At 34.0% G+C, this 23,634-nt stretch overlaps 1 protein-coding gene across 1 annotated transcript in view; it reads left to right on the forward strand.

Annotated features, from left to right (window-relative positions):
* CFAP46 (cilia and flagella associated protein 46) overlaps window positions 1–23,634 on the forward strand; it is an 84,500-nt gene that overhangs the window by 29,445 nt on the left and 31,421 nt on the right. The window contains exons 18-35 of the mRNA XM_026065614.1: window positions 195–407; window positions 1,740–1,953; window positions 2,289–2,438; window positions 3,158–3,265; window positions 4,848–5,029; window positions 7,129–7,260; window positions 9,372–9,537; window positions 12,108–12,192; window positions 12,316–12,454; window positions 12,912–13,095; window positions 14,799–14,958; window positions 16,824–17,047; window positions 19,047–19,172; window positions 19,556–19,723; window positions 20,090–20,238; window positions 20,701–20,799; window positions 21,047–21,176; window positions 22,053–22,199. Of these exons, the coding sequence (XP_025921399.1) occupies window positions 195–407; window positions 1,740–1,953; window positions 2,289–2,438; window positions 3,158–3,265; window positions 4,848–5,029; window positions 7,129–7,260; window positions 9,372–9,537; window positions 12,108–12,192; window positions 12,316–12,454; window positions 12,912–13,095; window positions 14,799–14,958; window positions 16,824–17,047; window positions 19,047–19,172; window positions 19,556–19,723; window positions 20,090–20,238; window positions 20,701–20,799; window positions 21,047–21,176; window positions 22,053–22,199 (2,776 nt within the window). The remainder of the gene's footprint in view (window positions 1–194; window positions 408–1,739; window positions 1,954–2,288; window positions 2,439–3,157; window positions 3,266–4,847; window positions 5,030–7,128; window positions 7,261–9,371; window positions 9,538–12,107; window positions 12,193–12,315; window positions 12,455–12,911; window positions 13,096–14,798; window positions 14,959–16,823; window positions 17,048–19,046; window positions 19,173–19,555; window positions 19,724–20,089; window positions 20,239–20,700; window positions 20,800–21,046; window positions 21,177–22,052; window positions 22,200–23,634) is intronic.

Consider the following 23,634-nt stretch of genomic DNA (forward strand, 5'->3'; position numbering starts at 1 on the left):
AGTAATTCCTTTCCTGATTCATCTCCCCATCTAAGTAAAATATCTTAATAGACAAAGACTTCATAAATGCAACCCAAAAGTAACTCCAAAAAATATTTTTTGTTATTGAGATACTGCTGCATATCTATCCTTCTGATACATCTATTCCAGCGTTGAAATTTTGGAATAATAGCTTYGTAATACTAATTTTATAGTTTATGGATCAACTACTTATCCCAGTATGCTATGGAAAATTTCCAACGTGCAGCTGAAATAGGAGAAGAGTTAAATGAAGCCTGGATTGTTCACAATGCGGTGGTGTACATCTTAAACTACAATAAACATCTTATCACTGCAGGAAGACAGAGGGAGATTATTGAGTATCTGCAGACTCTTCTTAGAGCAATCAAGAATGTTGGACACAATGGGTAAATAGATAAGTTTGTTTATGAACATGCTATTTTTTCTGAAACAAAGATATGAATTCCAAAAATATTTTTACAAACATGGTAAATCACTCTGCACTGTTGAGTGAATGTTGTTGCTGTCTTTTATTAGAAGTAGGACTTTGATGTATGTGGAATATTTCAGAAGATAAACTCCATCTTGTGGTTTGAAAATGAAGTCTTAACCCCTTCTATACATCTTTCTTGCTATTTGTTATAAACCATATTAATTTTAGGCTAAGACTTTTTGATTTCTCTTTCTTGTGGAACAGCAACATGTGTATGTGAAGTAGCGTTTTGTTGACCTAGTCAAAAAGAATCAGGAAGAATTTCTTTCCCTGTGTCTGTTTGCAGAATAGGTTGAAAGGTATTTGCTTGCTCTGAGTTGCTCTGCAGTTGACTATACATTGTTCACTGTAAATATTTCTATTCAGAGCAAGTTAGTTATTACTGGTTCTGAAATCTAAAAGAAAGGAGAAAAAGAAGAAAATTAAGAGATGATGCACTATAATTGACCATGAAAATGGGACTATACGTTTCACAGTGGTTTAGAGATATCCTGTTCTGCAGTAAATGCAATGTGAGAATGATTGATTGTTACAGAGGAGATGCTAACGTCGAAGTTCTGAGTGTGGGACAAAATCCCAGAACTTTTGGCACAAGACAGTGACTTCAGCACTAGGCAAGCTGTGAGGAGCAGCAGCAAAGAATGCTCTTTTAACAGTATTGTAGAACAAAGACTAGAGTGCAGTTTGTGCAAAGATGAAGACTAGTAATACATATTTATTAATTCTGGTATTTATAATAGCATGTAATAGTCAGCAATAATCTCTCAGTCATATTTTGGTTTGCGTTTCCTCAGAAGAAAATTGTGGTAGTTCCACTTCAGCAGTTGATTCTTGTGGAAAGTAATGTAGCGTTGTAAATAAAAAATGATTTCACACGAGGGGTTTGTTTTAGATTAATTTATTAGGAAATAGCCTTTACTTTCATGCATACTGACCCACTAATAAAAGCAGGATTTGAAATTTGTCCATGTCTGACATAAATATGAACACTTTTTTTTTTTCCTGTGAGGAAATAGAAGCTTCAGTTATAGAAAGACCTCAAAAGAATGTGATACAAAATATGAAAGATATACTTTTCTATGTTTAACATTTTTAACTGCTTCTCCAATGGGATAATTTTTTTGTAACATCCGTAATTTTGCTTTCTAAAAAGAACTAGATTTTAAAGTAATGCTAATGACTTTATTACTTCCTCTTGTCTTGGTCTGATGCAGTATGCAGTTCTGATTTTTGTTTTCTTTTCCAGAAGTACTGTAATTTTACTGATGTTATGTAATGCTTTGGCTCGGGGCTTAATTCTTTGTTGGATTCCAAAACCAAGACTTGTTGAGAAGAAAAAGATAGATGCCACGACAGACAGAAATAGAAAGGCTGCGACAAAGGGACCTGAGAAAGCAAATTTCATCCAGTTTTTGTCAGTAGATCCCAATGGACTTCCTGATATCAAAGCGGCCTTAGAGGTACAAAGTCTTCATTGGTGCAGTCTTTTTTTGTCTGCAGTCGTTTATTACACTGCATATAAATTTAAAATCTAGAAATTCTTGCAAAAAAGCAAGCTACCATCTTTTATAGTTCCTGTCCCAGGTCCTCCCCAAATCCATGCTGAAGTTCCTTACCAATTGGAGCCAAAGACTGCAACTTTTATTTGCCATGCTGGTTGGCTTACAGAGATGTTGTTAAGCATAGAGATTCATTCACGGTAATATTAATATAGCTCATGGACAACATACGTTCCATACAAAAAGCTGTGCACATATATTCTATGTTTCACTCTTATTTTCTTCTTGGTGTTTAGATTTGTGAGTTTGCTCTAAATTTGACAACCAGAACCATGCCTACTGATACAGTACCCATTGCTGTACGACAACAGATCATTGCTACGTGGGTGAAAGCAAAACAGTTACATCAGCAGCAGATTGGACTTCAACTTGTGACTGAGGAGGAGGTATTATTTCTCTGAAATCCTGTTTAACATTGAAACTTTTCTGTGGAAAATTCTAATTAAATGCATAAATTCAGTTAGTAATAAATTGAGTTATCAATGTGTATTTTCTACATATATTTGAATACAATATGAAAATAAATGTTGACGGTATTCCCACAAGTCATTACAGAATGCAACAAATTTTCACATCAGGCATAACAATGAGTCTGCATTACTTAATTCTGCCTTCTGTTTTTAGTTACCCAGAATAATTATAGTGATGTTTGTTATATGATGACTGTTTTTGAATTAATACATTTAAAATAACCTGATATAAATAAGCAATATTTTATATCAATCTTTAACATGAACTCTTTATATATAGAATACAGAACTGGTAAGTTGAAAATTAATATTTTATCCCTAACTTTTTATTTTAAACATGTCAAGTAAAAGCAGAATCCCTCAGTGATGTATGGAATTTATGTTCATTGTATTGCTGCTATGCTTTTATATATTGAAAGTGTAGTAGTTCAAAGTTTCCCAATGTTAGTTAAAAAAAAACAAACCAAAGCAAAATACCCAAATTTACCATTTAATGGCACAGTAAAGAGAAGTAGACTTATTTAATGAAAATTGAGGTTTCCATAGTTACTATACCTTGTCATCTCATTTAATGTCTTTAATAATATTCTACTTGCAAAAAAATCTGTAAATGTGAAATTTCTCTTACCACTCAGAATAATGATGAAGCAGAAAATCTTATTGCAAGAGTTCTTATTGGTCTAGAAATGTATTCATGTAACGGCTTGGGTCTCATGGATTTCACTGTTCCTAGCTTATCTCAGGTATTTAATTTTATATTACTAACTCTTGAGTTTTAAGAAACTGCATAATATAAATGTGATTTCAGTCTCAGTTTTGGATGGAGACAAAAATAATTCATTGTGAAACTTTTCTTACACCATTGTTTTATTTTAAACATTCCAAGAAGTTTAATAGTTATAGCAGGTGGAAGATTTTTGTGACTGAATATTTGCATTTATCCATAAAACAGGTAGCATACCGGTACTACATTATCCTATGTTGCCCTAACAGATTATGGTCATAGCTGTCAGATACATTCTATATTGAACTATATTTGTGATCTTTCATTTTTGTGCAGAAGATAAAACCTTATCTTAAGATATGTATTGAAAGTGCTCAAAATTTCAACACAAACCTTAATGTTATAGTGAATTTAATTCTGGAAGTTGCAAGGTAGAGCACWACTACAACTTGTTGCTATTTAAAAAATTAGGTGGCTTTTTGGTGAGTCTCATACAAAGCAGAACTACATTATTAACATAGTTTCTTAAAGTACTTGCTTTGGATCAGTCTTCCATTATTACTCATGCTGAACAGTGCCAAACTTCTCCTGTTGTCCCACTGATTGCCAGGCTTTTCAAGAGGAACAAAGGTGGTGTAAAAAAGGTTTGTACCCTGCATTTTCAAAGCAGTGAGTTGTGTCAGAATTCCTTTTGTAGTTTTACCTGTTTGTTTACCATATTTATCATTTATACTTCCTGCTGTGAAGAGCTTTCTTAAAGGACTGAGATGAATTTTCCCCTCAGTCAACTAGGAATCTTACGAAATTGTCTAAAACTTTTGTAGAAATSCTTCTCCCTAAAGACTGGGGTCTGGGTCCCTATAAATCTTTAGGTATCTAATTTCAATTGATCTATACATTTCTACCAAGTATTATGAGCTTGCTTTAGCTATTCGTTCAATGGCTTAGTTTTGGAGAGCAATACCATAATATCCTCTTTGCGACCAATTCATTAGCAATTCCCGTTATCTTCAGAAGGTGGTACTTTCTGACTGACACATACAAAAGCAAGCAAGACATTTAGGTACTGTAATGAAACTATATATCCTTAAAACACTGTTGTTATTGTAGAGCCAGTTCTGTCTCCCTTTCTCACCTTTGGCTTAACTACAAAGGGCTTTGAATTGCAAAAGTTCTGCTCTACTCTGATTATCAGGAGAAGAGGACTGAGGACATACAGTGATCGCTGACAGATAGTGCTGGTCAAAAGACACACACATTTGTAGCTCGATTTACATAGACTATCATGATACTTACCACAGGGTGAATGATGATTCTTTGTCCACTGTACATTTTATTGTGCTTATCAATGTCTGGTTTTCTAGGTTATTTTATTGTGTACTTGTTCCATGCCTGGGCAGGTTGGTATGAAAGTACAGCTATAAGTATTTATGTATGTATGTGCTATAGAAATATATGTGACACATTATTCACTTATCTTTTAAAGACTTACAGTAATCTGATTGTATGTTGAGTAGGCTGGTGTGAAAAGGATAAATAACTGTTGTACATAAAAAGATCACGATAAAAGCATAATGAGATTTTTTAAATATTTTTTGCAGTTAGTGAAATTGGCTTTAGATTGTAGCTGGTCAGATTCATTAGTGGAATTGCAGACACTGACACGACTTACGCATTTCGCGTATGTATCAAATGAATATGAAATAGTGATGACTTGTTCCCAAAGGATCTTGCAATCAGCTGAGAATTTTTCCTACAATAGCGATACTAAGAAATATGAAATGTAAGTATATTGAATTTTACATGATAATATGGTATATTTGAACTAAGTTTTGAAGAATGAGTATATGGGGTAAATGCATCTGATTATGTAATCAAAAGTGAAACAATCATTTTAAAAAGAAAAAAACTGTACAGTTAGAAGTGAAAGCCAAGTTTCCTTCTTTTGCCAACTCTGTCTTCAGCAGTTACTTAAGTACCTCAGGCTAGGTTTTAACCCTGCAATATAACCTGAATAAAAGGCAGTGCAAAATCCAGATTGTGGCTCTGGTCTCAGTTCAGGAAGGTATGTGAATTTTGTATTCCATGTGAGTCAACAGTGCATGTACGTGTGTTTGAGTGTCTTCCTGGAGAGCAGTGCTTTTCTGAAATGGGGTCTCTGGCAGTTACAGTCTTCTCATACTTTTTTTTTTTCCAAGCAGAAAGTAGCCTATTCTAGTGCTTTTGCTAATGCAAATTGCTTCCAATGCTGTGAGCACTCTAATATGCGAAAGGTGTACACCATTCACGAAAGAAACCAAAGTTGTGAATGACAATAGGTGGTGGCAGCTACTTTTTTCCAGGGTTTTGATCTCAAGTCTAGCCCCAAGTCCTGGTGTTCACTATAAATTCTTACTGTCTTCTGCAGTCATGCGGCAGAGCTCACAATTATTTGCTTATTAATTATTTATTATTATTATTATTATTAATGCTTATTTATATAGGAGCAATGGGAACATTTCTTAAAAAGCCCAGGGTCTTACTGAAATGTTAGTTTAAAACTTTGATCTCAAAAAAAAAAAAAATCAGTTATAAGAGGATCTGTTGGTGGAGTCCTTTATTCCAAAAATGGTGATAGTCCTAGATCATTCTGCTTTTCATATAAATCCCTCCAAAACTGAATGCAAGTAACTCAAAAATGAAATCAATTCCATTTTTTTGAATGTAGGAAGATAGTAACAAATGTGTGGAACACTTTGAATACAATTTAGTATTTATTTTTCCATGACCCTCACTGAAAAAATTTCTGCTCTATGTCAACTACAGTTGTTCACTATGTGGGGAAAAAACATGTAAAACCAATTTTTCTTCTAAATAAGGTATTTAAAAATGAAATACATACTTTCAGAGCATTGCAGAAATGAGAAAATACTTGCTGAATATCTAGCAATCTACAAACTATTGAATGATAACGTTTGATTCTTTGACACAAGAATGTAGTTATGGATTTTCAATGCTGTCTCCAGAGATATGAAAGATAAACTTACTCAATCTTTTTATGGTAAAACACACCTTAAGGACAAAGAAGACTTATAAGTTTACTTTGAATTTTCTCATTGTTAAACTGTACTGTAGAACACTGGTGTCCTCTTGTGGTCACAAATCATAACTGCATAATAGAAATGCTAATTTAGTAAACATTAGTTCCCCTATGAAGTTCTTTTCTTTTTCTTCATAAATGTCTACAGTTCAGGTCTGCATATGGTTGCACACTGTAGCTAAGACATTAAAAAAATATGAAAATTGTAGTACCTATGTTATTACAAAATCAGCCTTATCCAAAGATATCAGAATGGAATTTTATTTTATGGATTATCACTTTCCTGGTACTGACATCTATATTCTCCACTTCTCAATTTACTGCACAATGATTCAAGTCAATTTCTCCAAAGCCTTGTGCRTATTTTTACCAGGCATAGGAGAGGCCAAGTCCAAAAGAAAATATCAAAAATTATATCTAATTTTCCATATTTCTATTTCTAAATGCTAGCCATGTATGTTGGACTTTGGATTAATATTGTATTTGATGTACAGTGGTGACTAATGGGGAGAAAAACCCGAATCTATTTTCTCCCTTCACTAAGTGTAAATAGTTTAATTTTTCATCTGACTTCACAGTTATTTTTATTAGAGCTAATAAGAAGACATTTTATTTCTGATATCTGTTCACATAATGTTTGATTTTTCAAATATATTCTGATTTTAATAGAAAAGCAGGTGGAAACACTTGCATGTAAATAAGGGTGAGGACATCTATCTAGTAACAACTTGAAAGCATTGTTAATAGGAACTGGTGTGTTCTTGTTCTGTAAGACTAGTCTTGAATTATTTGCTTTTATTCAGGCCTGAAAACACAATGAGACAAGAAATGTTAAGTACTGCTGCCTGTATACAGGGGAAGAGTATAATGGCAAATTTGTCTGGAAAGAAACATCTGCGTGTAACAGCATCAAAAGCCTTTGTTCAGAGTGCCAGGTATGTTTTGTTTTGTGAAAGCAGACTAATGTAAAACAGACTTAATTTTTGATTTACAGATTTTGGGACCAGATCAGCATATTCTTCTGTCCCAAGACTGATAAAAATCAAAGTAGTTGTAAGTCAAAATGCTTAACAAAGGTTTTGACAGAATTTTACGGTTTAGTAAAATTATCAGGTACCATGTCTTCCATGTACTTGGCGTTTTAGCATTGTAGGATTATAGGATAACCCAGGTTGGAAGGGACCTCAGGAGGTCTCTAGTCCAACCTCCTGCTCAAAGCAGGGCCAGTTCAGGGCTTTATCCAGTCTGGTCTTGAAAACCTCCAAGGGTGGAGATTGCATGACCTCTCTGGGTAACCTGCTCCACTGCTCAACTGGCCTCATGGCAAAAGTTTCTCCTTATAGCCAGTGTGAACCTTTCCTGTTTCAATTTATGCTCTTTGCACTCCTCCACCCACCATCCACCACTCCAAAGAGCCTGACTCTGTCTTCTCGATAACCTCCTCGTTAGGTTGGCCCAAAGCCGCCTCTTCCCAAGATGAACCAGCCCTGTTCCCTCAGCCCCTCCTCACAGGGCAAGCGCTCCAACCCCCGGAGCGTCTTGGTGTCCCTCCACTGAGCTCGCTGCGGTTTGTCCATGTCTCGCCGGTACTGGGAGGCCCAGAACTGGGTGCAGGAGCCTGGATGTGGTCTAAGGGGTGCTGAGGAGAGGGTGGTAACCACTCCCCTCGATCTACTGCCCGTGCTCCTGTTAGTGCTGCCCGGGATGCTGTTGGCCTTCCTTGCTGCCAGGGCAGGCTGCTGGCTGGTGTTCGGCTTGCTGTCCAGCAGGACCCCCAGCTCTGTTTCAGCAGAGCTGCTCCCCGGCCAGTCAGTCCTCAGGCTCTGTTGTTGCAAGGCATCATATTAATATTGTGAAAATTATTCAGTATCTGTGGAAGATATGTCATGAACCTAAAGTGGAAAGATTACTTTAAGTAATGAATAGGAAGGAGAAGGTGATACATGTGATAGTACGTGACTTTGGTATCAATTCTTTTCCTTTTTGGAAAAAAATTATTTCATGAGCAAAAGTAGGCAATTATAACTCTTAAAAGAGGAAAATGTGATGGCTGATGTGAGGCTTGTAGTATTGTAATATTTTGTCCTCTATTAATCATTAAAAAGAGAGTGATGAAAGAAGTTAGAATAGCCAGTATAACAGAACTCTAAGGTGATGTCATGTTGCAAACAGACAAATCTGTATTCTTTAGTTTACATAGCATGACAAGCACTTTTTCAGGAAAGACTAAGCATTTACAGATAGCTCAACACATTCCAAAAGGGAGAAGAAAGGTGATCAGCAAAAACTAGGCCTTCGTAAGTCTAGCGTTAAAATAAAATATATGCAAACAGACGCAGACTCTTAAAAAACTGTGAAATTGTGTGAGAAAATGGTAAAGATTGCCAGATTCAATAACTAATTTTTTGAAGATGGTAACACTATTCAATGGGTGATTGTTTAGTACCAATCCATTAATTTGAGATAAATTTTAAAATTTTTGCTCACTCGTAAGAGGATGGTATTATATCATAATCTGGAGAATATTAACTTTTATTAATTAAAAGTAACCTTTGCCTGGAATATGTTCAAAACACTTAATTTGCATACAACTAAAGGTGTGTAGGGTATATTCTTATGTTACGGTGATCCTTTGTACTATGCACTATCCATAGCATTTTAAGAAGTTTTGTTTTTTTGTTTTTTAATGTTTTATAATGAGAAATTAACATAAGAGGAGATTATACCAGTGAAAAAATCTCAAGTAGATTTCTAGTAATTTTTGCAATGAAGACTCTAACTAGCGTTGCATGGGAATACAGTAAAAAAATCAATATGATACCTCTATTGCTATTTCTGCTGGATATGTGAAGGTGTTCTGTATATAGAAATGGAAAATATATTTTATAGTAAGCTTGTATGCTAACCCCTCATTGGTGGGATGTATATGGTGATGTCTTGGTCAGGTGATCAGGTAAACCACAGATTTTTGTTTGTAGCAGAAAAATCCTTGTTTTGGTTAGAGTGGGAGTTTTTTCTCCATTAAATTGTACTTTCTTTTCTTCAGATATGCAGGTGAAGCAGGAAATTATTCCCTTGTAATGTTTGCAGCTAGACAGTTTTGGAATACGTGCTTACCTTTGATAGGTTCTCCATATGACAGAGAACAGTTTAAAGAACCCACTGAAGTAATTCTCAAGAATATAATTAAAGCAGAATCTAAAACTAAACAGGTAAGAATATCTAATAGCTATTATTAGCTGTGCTTGTGTTTAGTGACTGGTACGGATGGTAAAGAAAAATTTTGCTTGGCTTTGAAGCCACAGGTACCTTCTTCAAGATTACCTTTCCTAAGAGGGAAGAAAGACTTCAACACATAAAAGTTTTCATACCTGAATTCACGTAACACACATTCACGCATACAGGCAATCACATGCTCTTTCTGCATTTGATTATTTTTCTGGTTAAAGCCACTGTCAGGCTTGCAGCTGTTTTCTTCAAAATAATTTACTGTGTGAAAGGCTGTAGTGTCTCACTTTGTGAAGCTTTCAAAGGAGAATATTTAGAAAATATTCAAAAGAAAATCCAGAAAAAATCTATCACTTCCAGTGAGAATGATGATAGACGTTAAAAGACACACTCAGAAAAACCTGCCACTAAATTAAGTTTCCTCTCATCTGCAGATTCTAATTTCATTTCTACCTGGGGGAAGAAAAAATTATTTTGTATATCTTCAGACAGTTTTTTAACAGAGTATTTGATACTGGTAGTAGGAAGGAATTACAATTCAAAAGTGTTGGGAGTCAATGATAAAATTAAATATTTGCTGATTTCCTTTATGAACAGTATGTGTAAACTGAAGGAAGCTGTTTCCTCTTGAAACAATATACAGTATTTAGGTATGTAGGTGATGTATAACACGTAATAGATCTTGTCATATGAAATTTCTTCTGCACACTGGAACATCCCTATACATTTAGAGCTTTTCCTTTTCTTACTTCAAAATTCCCTGGAGCTGATACATTTCTCGCTAGATTTGATTTACCTGTCACTGAAGCTGATGAGAGTTTTCCATGCATTTCAATGGACATAGAATCAGGCCTTGAAAATTCTAGCAGTAACTTTTACATTCAAGCTCAGTGGTCCCAATGTGACAGTGTGCATCTCAGATCATCTAGCATTGTAGTAAAAGAAAAAAACTTAATTTTATTTTCTCCTTAAGTCATGTATAAATCACTAGCAATCAGAGATGGTGACTAGTCTGCTTGATTCAAAGTGACTAGGAGATGGAATTGTTGAGTACACTCTGTACCTGAAAGCACAGTGATGTGAAATTTAAACTTAAATGAACTTTGACAGTGTATGGATAACATTAATTGCCCATAGACACATTTCTAAATGTCTGGTTATTTRCAGAGCTACTGCTACAGGATATTTTCAGAGCCAAACCTTAATAAAATCTGTTTAAAAAAAAAAAAAGGACATTTTTGTGAAAGTATGTAGATATCATGGGCTTTTTATTCTGAAAGATTGGTAATTCTTGTGAGTCAGTGTATAGTAACTTCAGATATTAGAAAAAAAATCCTTCCTATAAACAGGTTATTTTGTATTTGATTATTTCAGGAATTAATGAATTCTTTTTTATATACTGTAGTAATCACTGTAAGAGGCAGGAGATGGTCTCCAGTGATCCTTGGTCTGGCTAAGTCTAAGGAGTTTTTAAATGCAGTCACATATTTGGTGAACCATATACCAGAGGATAATTTTCAGTTTAGCACAGCAGGGCAGTGGTTGCTCACTCCCTTGAGATACCTACCAGCCTTAAAACTCAAAATGTGTAAAGCAAAACATAAAAACAAATATTGCAAAAGTTTTACCATTGCTATTACTAGCTTTCTTAAAACAAAATTACACATTAGCTGCTCTCTCAATTTGTTACCACCAGCACTGAGGCTCTCCTTTACTCTTGGGGTAAAACTGAGACAATTTATGTCTTCAGGCAAATAAATACTGATTTGACCAAATCTGCTAAATCTTTGAGGGTGATAATATAAGTTATCCAAAAGTTGTAGCTCCAGCTCAGATAATTTATTAGCACGGTCAATGGTCAGTATATCAGTAGAACTGTATATGGATCTATTTGTGAAAAAAGACAGAGAATTTATCTTTGAAGGTACGAAACTGTGCTGTGGATGGAGGGATGAAGGGTTATTCTCTCTCCCACCTTTGGGTGAGAATTATGATGGTCAAAGTTTCACAGGTAAAGCCAGCTAAGCAAAATGGGACATCAAGTCATATTTAAAAAGCCGTTGTAGTCTGAAAATACAAGCTGTTGCTCATTGTTGCCCAGAGAGGTTATGGAATCTCTGTCCCTGGAGATAGCCAAACCTGACTGGACATGGTCCTGGACAGCCTGCTCCAGCTGACCCTGCTTGGGCAGGGAGGTTGGACCAGACCATCTCCAGAGGTCCCTGCCAGCCTCAGCTGTCCTGTGGTACTATGATACAGTACCTCACTTTCTCGTGTTATTTAATCAGTGTAGGAGTACTGGCTCAACATTACTGAGTCTGGTTATTGCTGTGTTTGTTTTGTACTATAGAACTCGTTCTTGAGGAATGGTTGTAGTTTTCACCTCCTGCACAAATAGCTATTTAAGTAATAAGGTTAGTAGTTCATATTCAGTTTAAGGTTAAGAGTTCATATTACTACCTTATTAAATCTACAACGAAAACAGAAGCACAACAATACTTACAGACGTATGCTGACCAAAAGATAAAGGGCAGTTTTCTTTTTGTCTTTTTAGGAAAAGAAGGATACGCTACCTTTGCATCAGTGGTTTACAAAGGATTTTCTAAGTAATGAATCATCACTTGGACACTTTCTCCCAGGCATGTTCTTCTTTGTTTTGGTTCAGTTATAAACACCTCCTTCCACCACAGTGTTTTGTGATATGACTGTCCTAATTTTGAAGTATATTAATAAATCATTTATCATTTGAACACACTTCAAAGGTGCTGAGGAAGATCTGACACTGCGAACCTCTCTATATGGGTTATTATTCCACATACATGCTGATAAAGCTGATTGGGAGACAGCACTAAAAGTGCTAGATGAAGCCATTCAAGTTTTGCCTCGGACTAGACACAGGCTGTAAGTTGGTTGACTTGACTAAAATGAGCATCCTGATTCTTGAGCGGTATAAAAAAAAAAAGACATATGTTGACATTGCTTCTTATCATTAAATTGTTCATAATATTTGTGAATTTCAGCTTTTAAAACTTAATATATAGGTACTATATAGCTTTTCCAAGAAAATGGAATAGGGAAAATGGATTTTTTAGTAATAACAGGAATTTTAATTTTCCTAGCTGTAAATCCATTTATGTTAGAGGGAAACTAAATTATCTAGGGTACTGTTTATATAAATCTAGGATACTGTTTATAAAAAGTTTTAGCCAAGTTCAAAGATCTATGCACTAAGTTATGTCGCTTTATGATCATTTACATCTGTCTTATACTGATGTGAACTAGTATATCTAGCCTACTCACAAAGTTGCTTTACAGGTATAGATGTGAGTAATTTGTAATATTTTTCTTCCTCTTCTAGCCTGATTTTTAAACATATGGTTATAGTGAAGGCAAGACTGGGATGTAATTTTATGATGGACATTCAGAAATTCAGAGATGAAAGTGAAGATTATTTGTCACTTATGTGGCACCATCTGGTAACAGTCTCCAGAAGTATTGTTGGACAATTAAACTGTTTTCAAAATGCAATCGACGCTTTACAGGTTTGTGAATTTTTATTACAGTTTTAAGGCTGAGAAAATGATGTTTCTAAAAGTGATTCATGAGATTGCAAGTGTTGCAGAGTATATAATGAACCAGTTGGGAGGCCATATRTGTGCGCACTGTTTTAATGTGTGTTATTCAATATTCATACGTTAATTTTCTTTTCACTTAATTTGACTTTGTTCCTTTAAATATAAATAAAAATCATTAAGTTGAAAGCTGAGATAGATGCATATAACAGAAACAACCTGTGACCTTTTGTGTAAATAAAAGGTGTTATATAATTAGTTACATTTCCTGAAGATAATTCTTTGCTAAATATCCATTGCAAATTTCACCATTTGAGACTTAATCCAACATCCACTAAAGTTAATGGAATGCCTTCCATTTATTCTGTAGTCCTAAATTGTGGGGATGAAATTACTGCTTACCAGCCACAAAAAAATTTATAAGATGTGAAAACTTACACCATCCTTGTTTGGAAGCAGCATAATGTGTACTAAAATAGATCAGTTATTTATCAGAAGCTGTAGAAAATTCATCCAAAGTCAGGCTTAACAAGTCATGGCAATGTGGCAAAAAGCATATTTTGCTCTGTGTATTGCCACATTTTGTCCTCAGTTTTAGCCTGCTTTCCTATGGAAGTAAGATTTACATAATTGCTTTGGCTTTCCAAATCCCTCTACCCTACCCACCATCCCAATTTTTTTAGTTTTATTTATTATATTTGTTGAGCTTCAATCAAATTTGAGAAAGATATCAGGTTCTATTGGTTTAATTGAAATGGCAGCTAATTGTAAGAGACCCTTTCTGTAGACTCAGCAGTGAAGGCTACTGGAGGAGCACAACTTTTATGAGAAATCAGAGGAAAAGAAGTACATATATAAATAAGGAAAATCAATTATGAATGCCATAATGACCGTGATGATTTGGTTATGTTTTATTAGACAACAGAATTCTACGGGAAATCAGCATTCATTAGCAGCATTTTGCTGTTCATGAAACTACTTTTCTTCTGTTGTCGGGTACTGTAAASTGGGGGGAAAGTGATCTGTTCAGCTTCACCGTGCTTGCTCTTAAGTGCTGTTGGGTCATTCATCATTTCCACAATTTAAGTTTATTTTTTCTTTTTAGTCTTCCCTTTTTTCACTGCTTAAGTATTTTTAGCATTGAAGGCACTGTCAGTGGAAAGGAGGAAAATGTTTAATATAATTTTATGGTTTTTGTTTTTAACTTTTTATCTTCAGTCTGGAATTATACATAAGCTTAGTACATATTTGCAGTCATTTAGTTATGGAACTAAATGTTAGTAATTCTTTTAGTAATGGAAAGTATAAAAGTTTATTAATTAGCTAATTGAATGCTATAACTAATTGGCCATAGATTATTTTTTATATCTTTGGAATTGCTCTTCAGTTGGAAAACAGTGTGTATGATTTGAATCTTGCTATCCAGTAAAAGTTCAATTGAGTCCTGTCAAAGAAAAATGTCTGAGTAGCTAATTGTTGAAAGTTTTGATAAAGCAAAATGATTAACCGTAGAGTTTTGTTACTTTCAATTTAATATAATTTTCTGATTACGTGATCCAATAAAACTGTTCCCTGTCAAATTATTATTTGTTTCTGTTAAAACTATATTGAAGATCATTTTGGTGCTTTACATCGTCAAATATAAACTAATTGTTGAACTGTCACTTTTATAGAAACAGGAAAGCGAATGGCAGAAGGTTGATTATCTGATGGAATTTGCTGAATGGTTATATTGTAACCAGTTTCCTCTCACTGATGTTATTAAACCTCTCCACTGGGCAGTAGATATCTTGCTACATATGAAATTTTTTATGCAACCCTCTCAAGAAGAAGGTGTGTAAATACATATATCCTTCAAATGAATTTCTTAGTAACAAATGCAGGAGATTGTTTTATTTTACAACTTAGCTGGCACATATGAAGAAGAGCACAGCAGTATGTCTGTACTTTCTCCGATATTCATGATCATACTTTCAAGGCTAGCTTAACCATATCTGCAAAGTCGGTGTTGTGCCACAGAGACCTACTCTCAGTCCCTTGCTCTAACCAAGCAGATAATACCTCCCGTCTGGCACTGGGGCTTCCTGGCTTGGCAGATACCAGCAGAGGGCAATGCTAAGCAGGTCGTTTCAGATGGAGGGCCAGGTGTACTTTCAGGAAACGGTTTCTGTGCCAACATTTGGGTACCTCTATCCATTGCTGTTTCCTTGGCTTTATCTAGTATTTTAGGATGCATTTTTCAAGAATAATTTTCAAAGGCTTGTAAGATTTTAAGCACTTTTGTAACTCTGTAAAAACTGTTTGGTTACAGTGTCCATTTTCTTTGTGTCCACTTACACTGGTATGGTCTCAGTGACCAGTTTTGATAGAATGCACCACTGTTTAACTGAAAAGAGTAATTTCTGAAACAGTACTGTACTATGTGGCATTAACCAACATCTGCTCTGCTCTTGTCTTATTTTCATGTAGGTAGATTAAATGCATCAGAAAAGTACTTGTGGTGTTGCAATGAAAAAGAAAAATCTGTGATGTGTCTAGTATCACTCATGTAATTAAAGCTACGCTATCAATATTCTGTTCATATTTCTGTGTGTTACTTATTTTTACAGCCTCATGGCAATTTAAAGTTTTTATTTCTTCTTTAATGATATTTCCATTCAGTTTCACATGGTTGGTTATGCTYGCTGGACTCTTTATAACACTTATGTTTCAAGAATTTTTGTACAAAACTTTCAATGGAAACTGAAATAATACAACAAGAAAAGTTAGATCAAAATATGACATTATAAAATCAGTCTGGTGAACTGTTCCTTTCTCTCAGTCACCTATGTTGCACCAGTCATGCACGAAATTCACTGGGTTTGCCTGTTGCTTTTATAACTTCATCTGTGACCATCATGGACTGTTTGATTGGTGTCATGTCATTGCCCTATGTTTTATGTTGTAATGCAGTAATTTGACATTGAAAGAGAACTGTGGCTTTATAGTACTTCAAGCTGAAAATCCTCTGAATTGCTTGTTTTTGAGCTGAACTTCAAGGAGAGTTGGAATGTAGGTAAAGTGTCTGAGCTGATTACTGAAAAATTACTAGAATTGTATGGCACAAGAGAGGATCGTTCGAGTAGCAGAGTATCTGCTGTAGTTGCAGAGCCATCAGGACATCTCATTATAGATGCAGGGATGAGCTTGAGCTATGTTTTAGACTTATTTAAAATTGACCCAGTGGATTACTGGGCATTTTTGGTTTGGAAATGAATGGTGGCCAAATATACTTTTGCCACTGGCTAGGATACTGGTAGTTAGGACAAGGTCTTTGGTCACTATTTGCTGTAGAGACCACATCAGAATCAAGAGGACTTTTGACTTGACTGGAACACTGCTTAAGTGGCTGAAGATAAGTTAGAATGGCTTTCTCACAGATTTATTATTAAGAAGACATAGTCAAGGTGTGCTTGCTGTGGACTTCATTTCTTTGTTAGACTTTTATGATTTAATTTACATAATTGTTACATTATTAATAATTGAAAATGTGGGACAAATAGCATTGTGTCACCAAAGGAAGAACATCTTCAGCAGGGGGATTTTCTTTTTTCCATTTTTCTAATTATGTTTTACATATTTGTTTTCACTTCAGAAATTTAACTTTGAATGAACTTTTAAATACTGAGACTGTGAGCATATTATTTGTTTTTTAACAGAAAAAAATACTATAATGAAATTATCACCTATAGAAAATCTGAAGATAGACATTGGAGGAAATGATATGACGCCCACAATTGCTTTGGAAGATCTGAGTAATATTAAACAGTTGGAAGCTTTGTTTAGAGCATATACTTTAATGGCTATAATTTCTGGTCATAGTTCTCCTTTTCATCAGCAGCACTGTTTGATGGCATATGCTTGCATCATTCGTATCTGGCAGGTGAGAATGCAAGTTAAATGTGGCCAGCAGATTTTGAATTACTTTATGCAAGTACAGTGTCAGCTATTAATTGGATATTTTAACGATGCCTTTACTATACTGTTTCCAATTTTATGGTATAGTTATTTTTTTCAGTTTTAAGTATCCAAGAAGAAATTTGTTTATCTCAAGAAACTAGCACATATCTTACTAATTATATTCTTGTAACAGCCATTAGGATAAAAGCAGTGGCCCATTGTGTCTTTGGAGAATATTTGTATTTTTTTTTCTTAGAAAAGGTTCTAAAATGTATCTTTAATTAGTCAAATAAGCTTAGCAATGGCAGAATACATGCTGAAGACACTACTGACAGTTCTGAAGAAGGATAATTACAGATAGGCCTTCACTTACGTTGTTTCAAAGAATCTGTCATTTGACTTAAAGGAATTATCTGATTTAGTTAAAATAAATTCAAGTGTTGATTTGTCTATTAAATTTTGAGAAAAACTATAGTCAAGCAGTGTTCATTGAATATTTTTCCATAATCACTTTTTCACTGTTACAGCATTTCAAATCAAACCTCATTAATTTCTCAGTGATATGAGTGCCTAATTTCAAAGATATTGAGAAACATAGCAAAAATAAAGGAGAAATTATTATACATTAAGTATGAGAAAATCTCTGAAGGGACAAAATCTATACTCGATAATAGTAATGCCACAAATCATTATAGAGGTAATCTTAATGATATAGCTGGGACGTGTCAACTATAGCTTGTGCATAATTTTATTCCAAATTGCTGTAAAAGCTTGCAATTTGTTACACCAGTAGTAATTATAATCAGGATTTCATTCTGAAATCAGTTCAGACAGTAGCACTTCTCAGAAGTCAGGAATTTTGAAAAATAAAAATCTGAATGTTAATATTTTCGGATTTCACATGAACAGAATTTTGAAGATCCTGTGCTTGACGGAGCTTGACCATCTCAACCTATTACCAAACTAAAAAATACTTGAAGATAGCATTGCTATTTGCAGAAACTCTTAGAAGTCAACAATTACAATTAATACGGCTGTCAGTGTCAGTTGCAGGACAATGACAATAATTGTCAGGTGGACAGTACTGTTAAGAAAAAGATAACTGTGTGGCGTGAAAGGAATGAAAGTACTAGAGGACAGCAGCTTAACCTTGTTTTGGAATAAAAAGTAGAACAGACTTGCCTGAAGATGTTGATTTCTAAAGTAAGCTCTCAAATGTTAGGACTCCATAAATAACTCAGTAAAAATTCTCTGAAAGCCTGAATAATCCAAGCCTAATCAGATGCCTCTGAATTTTTAAAGACACATAGTACCTTAAATTTGACATTTTGACAAGTTATGAAGCATCCAGCATTATTTTTGTTCCTATTTTGTGTTTTAATGACTCTTGATCCCTCTAACAAAATATTTTCAACTTTTAAAATTAATATATATATTTCTGTATATTAGGCTATTTGTACTTTGCTATTGCTAGTGCAGAGAGATTTTCTCTGGATGTTTTCATATGATTAAGTATTTAGAAACTTCTGTTATGTAACATTCCTTGGTAGCTTTATAAAAGGTCAATCCAGAAGGAGAACGCAGTTTCTCTCTTTCATATTTGCAAAGTCACTTTCATATGCAATTCATTCCTTATGGAGTCCTAAGCAATCTCAACTAGTGGTTTAAAAAAAGCTGAATTTGCAACCATATAGGATAAGAAGCAGCACTAGTATTTATTACAGGGATGATGTCATCTTTTGACATAATGAGAGTAAATTTGTTTGGTCATATCAGTTCAAGTGCATTATCGTGATCTTCCTAAGTGCTTACACAAATAGTGGCATTAGCTATGAGTCTGTGAAATTTTAGTTTTGTGAAGAATGATCTTAAGTAAACAGAGTTGTGTGATACTTTATAATAGCTGTAGATAGTGACTTACATTGAGTAATCACAATAATTAGGAATTTTCAGGGAAAAACTGGAATTATTTTCTTGTCTAGGTTTCGCTGTCAGCATCAGGACCTATTCTAAAACTAATATCAAAGTCTTCACAACTTACCACTCCTCAGAATATACAGTCAATAGTTGCTCCTAAGAAAGAGAAGGACAAAAAGGAAGAGAGACAAGTAAGAACCCTTTTCTTGTGTAGTAAAAAAAAAATACTGTTTCTAAGAGATGTTTACCTGGGTTCACGAGTTAAATAGTTGAGATGCTTTTGTATGAAAACTCTAGTCTTCTGTGTAGGTTTTCTCTCTGTGCCTGTATATCGTACCTTCATTCTTGGTCTCACAGAGTTGACAGGACATCAATTTACAGATGCTTTTTCTTTTTTCTCCTTTTGTTTGTTGCATTGGTCAAAATACTGCTGTTTTGCAGAACTCACAATCTAAAGGTCAAAAAAAAGACAAAACTTCAAAGGATGCTAAACAGGTATCTTTTCTTATGTTAGTTGAATATTTAATACCAACAAAAATGTTAACTTGGGCCTTATGAATGTCTTTAATTATAGGTTAGAGCTTCTGTTGTGAAAGAGAAGCCTAAAAGGAAAGAATCAGTTGATAGCTTACCAGCAAATGTGGAAGAATGGGCTAGTTATGAGTGTCCTAATGAAATCAGAGAGGCATTCAAACAGAAAACAAATAGTTAYGGTATTAATGAGGATAATTTTCAAAAACCTGTAAGTATACTAAAAGTTCTAAAGTGGTTAGTATTTAGGGAAAAAAATGAATAGTGGGAGAACCATGTTGCGTTTTAGTTTTTATTTCTGTGAGGTGAAAAGTATGTTCAGACAGCTGTCAGAAATACATGCCGTTTTGTTGTTAATACTTTGTGTTAGTCCATCCTCATTATTCTGAAGTGAATTTAACATAGAGAATAAAATTACTGGCTTTCTGCATACCTAACTGCTTTTTCAGTTTGAAAGCTTGTTTAAGTTTTGTTTTGTTTTTTTTAAACTAAAGTTTTGAACTGAAGATGGTTAAAATGCATTTTCTACGAAATGATGATGTTTATATTAATTGAGTGAATAAAAAATTTTTTTTAGACTTGCACTTTGTATTTTATGGACCTTTTAGCTGAAGAACTACAGAAAATTTTTTGTCCCCACTTGACTCTTCCCATCTTTCAGCTGGCTGAAGTCGTTGCTAGTGAAGTTGTGGAATGTAGAAGTCTATCTGATCTCTATCATCTTCGGTTTGTATCCTTTATTTATTTTAAATAAAAGAGGAACAGATTGGAGAGGACTTTCTATTAATATTTCWCTAAATAGTAAATAATACTTTTTGAGAGTTAACACCTTTTTGTTTTTATTTCATTTTATGTATATCTCTGACCTGTATTCTATAGATGAAGGGATAGAAATACATGAATATATTACTCTTTGTTGAACACAGAAAAGCACTTTAGCATATGTACCTGTATGATTTTTGCATGTTGTGGTCAGACCATATCACAAATATTTTCATACTTTTGCCTGTATTGAGGTCTAATTTCGATTAGGCCCAATTTATTTAAAATGTTTGTCATTGCCAATGTTAATCAAGATATAAGATGAAAGAACTAGGAAACATGAAATATATCCTCTTTATAATGTGTTTATATGAAGCAGCATTTGGAAGATTCTGATTATTTCTTAAATATTTCTTCTTTTCTTAGAATTGCCCTGATATGTTCAGATATAAAACTGAGCGAAGCATCCTCATATCATGAGAAAGCTGTTGGAGAAACATTCATCAGTGAATTAGAACAAGCAATGTATGTATTTCTACTACAGAGGCTTTATTTAGCTTTTTTCCTACAATTGATAAGAGCTAACAGAAAAAAAGTATTAAAAAGTGTAGTCTTTTAACACGAACGTGATACATTGTTTCTGCTCTAAAATACTGTGCATGATTGTTTCATATCTGTTTACAGAATATATGGTAAAGCTGCATAATATTAATATATCAGGATGAAATACTTCAAAATATACTTCAATTTACTTTTCTCTGTTACAATTTAGGTGTAGGCAAGAGGTTGCTTTGAAAAAAGAAAAAAATGTGCATGCTAAGACAGAAGAAAGTGAAGCATCTTTGGAAAATGCTAAGCTGAATGGTAGTAAGGATGAGAACATAGTAACTTCAAAGGAAAAGGTTTTTATTTTTACTCCAGTTTCCTTATTAGCTTATTTTGCACTTTGGATTTTAATTTGTTTGCTAGTTTGTTTTTAAATCTTTTTATACCCCAGAAATACTTCAACTCACAAAAAAATTATTAAAATGTGTACAACTTAAATTCTGCTGACAGGTGTCAGCTGAATGTGAGCTGGATTTGCCTGGCATATCACCCATGTATTGTTGAACAGCAGGGATATAATCTGTATTCATACAAGGTCAAGCAAGTGGAATTGGGACTGTTTTCTCTCCTTCCCCTCTCTGTTACATCACTGCATACTGTTTTGTTCACCCTCATACATTGTTTTAAAGGCATGCAAGTATTTGAGTTTCGTCTTTTCTGTTCCCTCTTTAAGAAGATAAAAAATTGCCTTACTGGTATTAAAGCTGAACTCCAATTTCATGCCTTTTAGGGCAGTTCTGTCCTTGTTTTCATTATAACATTTTGCTCTGTTTGTACCTTCTTCCATTCTTCTGCACATCAAATATGTTTTTCTTATTACTAAACCCTTTTGAATCACCTCTTTTAGCTCTTGCAGATTGTTCTTCTCTTTCTCTGTTTTAGTTCTTAGCAGGAGTCAGCTTCTTCCATACAGTACCAGATCTGAAGTTAATCTGCCCCCAAATTAATTGTACCACTATATATTTGTTACTTGAATGCCTTTTGCATTTTATGAGATCCAAATCTCACAATAAACCTGTTTATCCTATGGTTTAACTTTGAATTCCTAAATTAGAAAATAGAGTTGGATTGTAGAATATATCAAGGGTAGCGTAGGATAATTGGTATCAATTTGTATTCAATCTAGTTTTGTTTTAAAATTTATGAAAGGGTAATACTTGATTATTTTTCAGATTTTGGAGTTAAATGCGGTAACAGGAAAAGGACTGAGTGGACTTTCTTTCCCTTACTTATGGATAGAAAAAGCTGAAGTGCTAATTCAGCTAGGCTTGTATCAGCCAGCAAGACTGCTGCTTTCAGAGGCGCTCACTGCAACTCAGGTACAACAGCAATAAAAAAGTAAAAGAAAAATTAGTAAAGCATCTGTAGAAAAAGTGTTCATTTTTATGCAGTCATTTCTCATAATCAAGTGGCAAAAATTTTATGTAACTTGGGAATTTCTATTTTTTTTAATCAGAACTAGAAATGTTGTTAAGCTGAGGGGACATTGTAGTTAAGCTAAAAGAAACTAACTAGAACAACCACATTACTAATTAAAATTAAAGTAAAAAATTTATGTCATTTTGGTATGAACATATATAACTCCCATAAACTTGAATATATAGAATTTAACTCCAACTTTATGGTAATTGTCCAGAGATTATTTCAACCTGTGAAGTAGTGTCAGCATCTCTGGATACTTTGCAGTAACCCTCAGAAGACCTAATGACTGTCCAAACCTTGTTTGTGTGGGTAGCTGAGAGACATTCAAGACCTGTTCATAAGAGAGAGATAACATTTAGCCCCATCCTCTCCATGGGTTGATCTTTTGAAAGTCTAATTATATTACTTTGAACTTGGTTATGGTTTTACTGCTAACTGTGTTTTTAGCAACAGCCACTTCTGCTGAAATTATGACTTAGAATTCTGGCAGAGCTGATATATAATGTCCATATGTTCCACCAAGCTAATTCACATCTCAATATTATGCAGGATTTACGTTAAAGATATTTTCCTATATCTACTGTTGTCTATTACAGCTCTCTTCTTGGTTATGCAGGTTACTGGAATCTAGCATAATTATTGCAATAAACCCTTTACTTTTTTAAAGATACAATTATTAAGTCATTATGCCACCTCATAACTTTGCTCACATATGTGAAAACTGTTAATGTATTTTTAACATGAATAATGTATTTCTCTTATTAAACCATAAATTTAGTATTGCTCATTGAGAAAAGTTCAGAAGACATTGGGGAGGACAACATATTTTATAGATACATCATTATTACTTGTATCCTGTATTTATCTCTATATATTAGTATGCTATGTATACTATACAGTATATTGTATCTAGTATACTGCTAGTATATACTTTATAACTAGCATAAAGTGGCATCGTAAATTCTTTGGAGCTCTGCTATATCTAGATCCCAGTTCACTAAAATTATTTTCATCACCACATTTCTTTATCAGCTACAAATGAAAGCAAATATATAAATACAAAATAATAGCAGAAAAATTGCTTATTTGACTAGTGGAGTAGAAGATTTCGGAACATAAAGAAAAGTAAAGTATATTTGAAGTTTTAAAAACGTTTTTGATATGAAGTGGCCACTTTCTGTGTTTTTTTTCAAAACACAAGGAAGTGTAACATAAGTAGTAAGTAACAAATTCTGCAGATGAATGAGGAAACTACCATTCACTTCTTGTTTCTGTGTTTATTCATAAGTTTGATCTAAAATATGAATATGAATAAATATCAATAGCAGTAAT

Source organism: Apteryx rowi, unplaced genomic scaffold, assembly GCF_003343035.1.
Source record: "Apteryx rowi isolate R43461 unplaced genomic scaffold, aptRow1 scaffold_23, whole genome shotgun sequence".
Classification (NCBI taxonomy): Eukaryota; Metazoa; Chordata; class Aves; order Apterygiformes; family Apterygidae; genus Apteryx; species Apteryx rowi.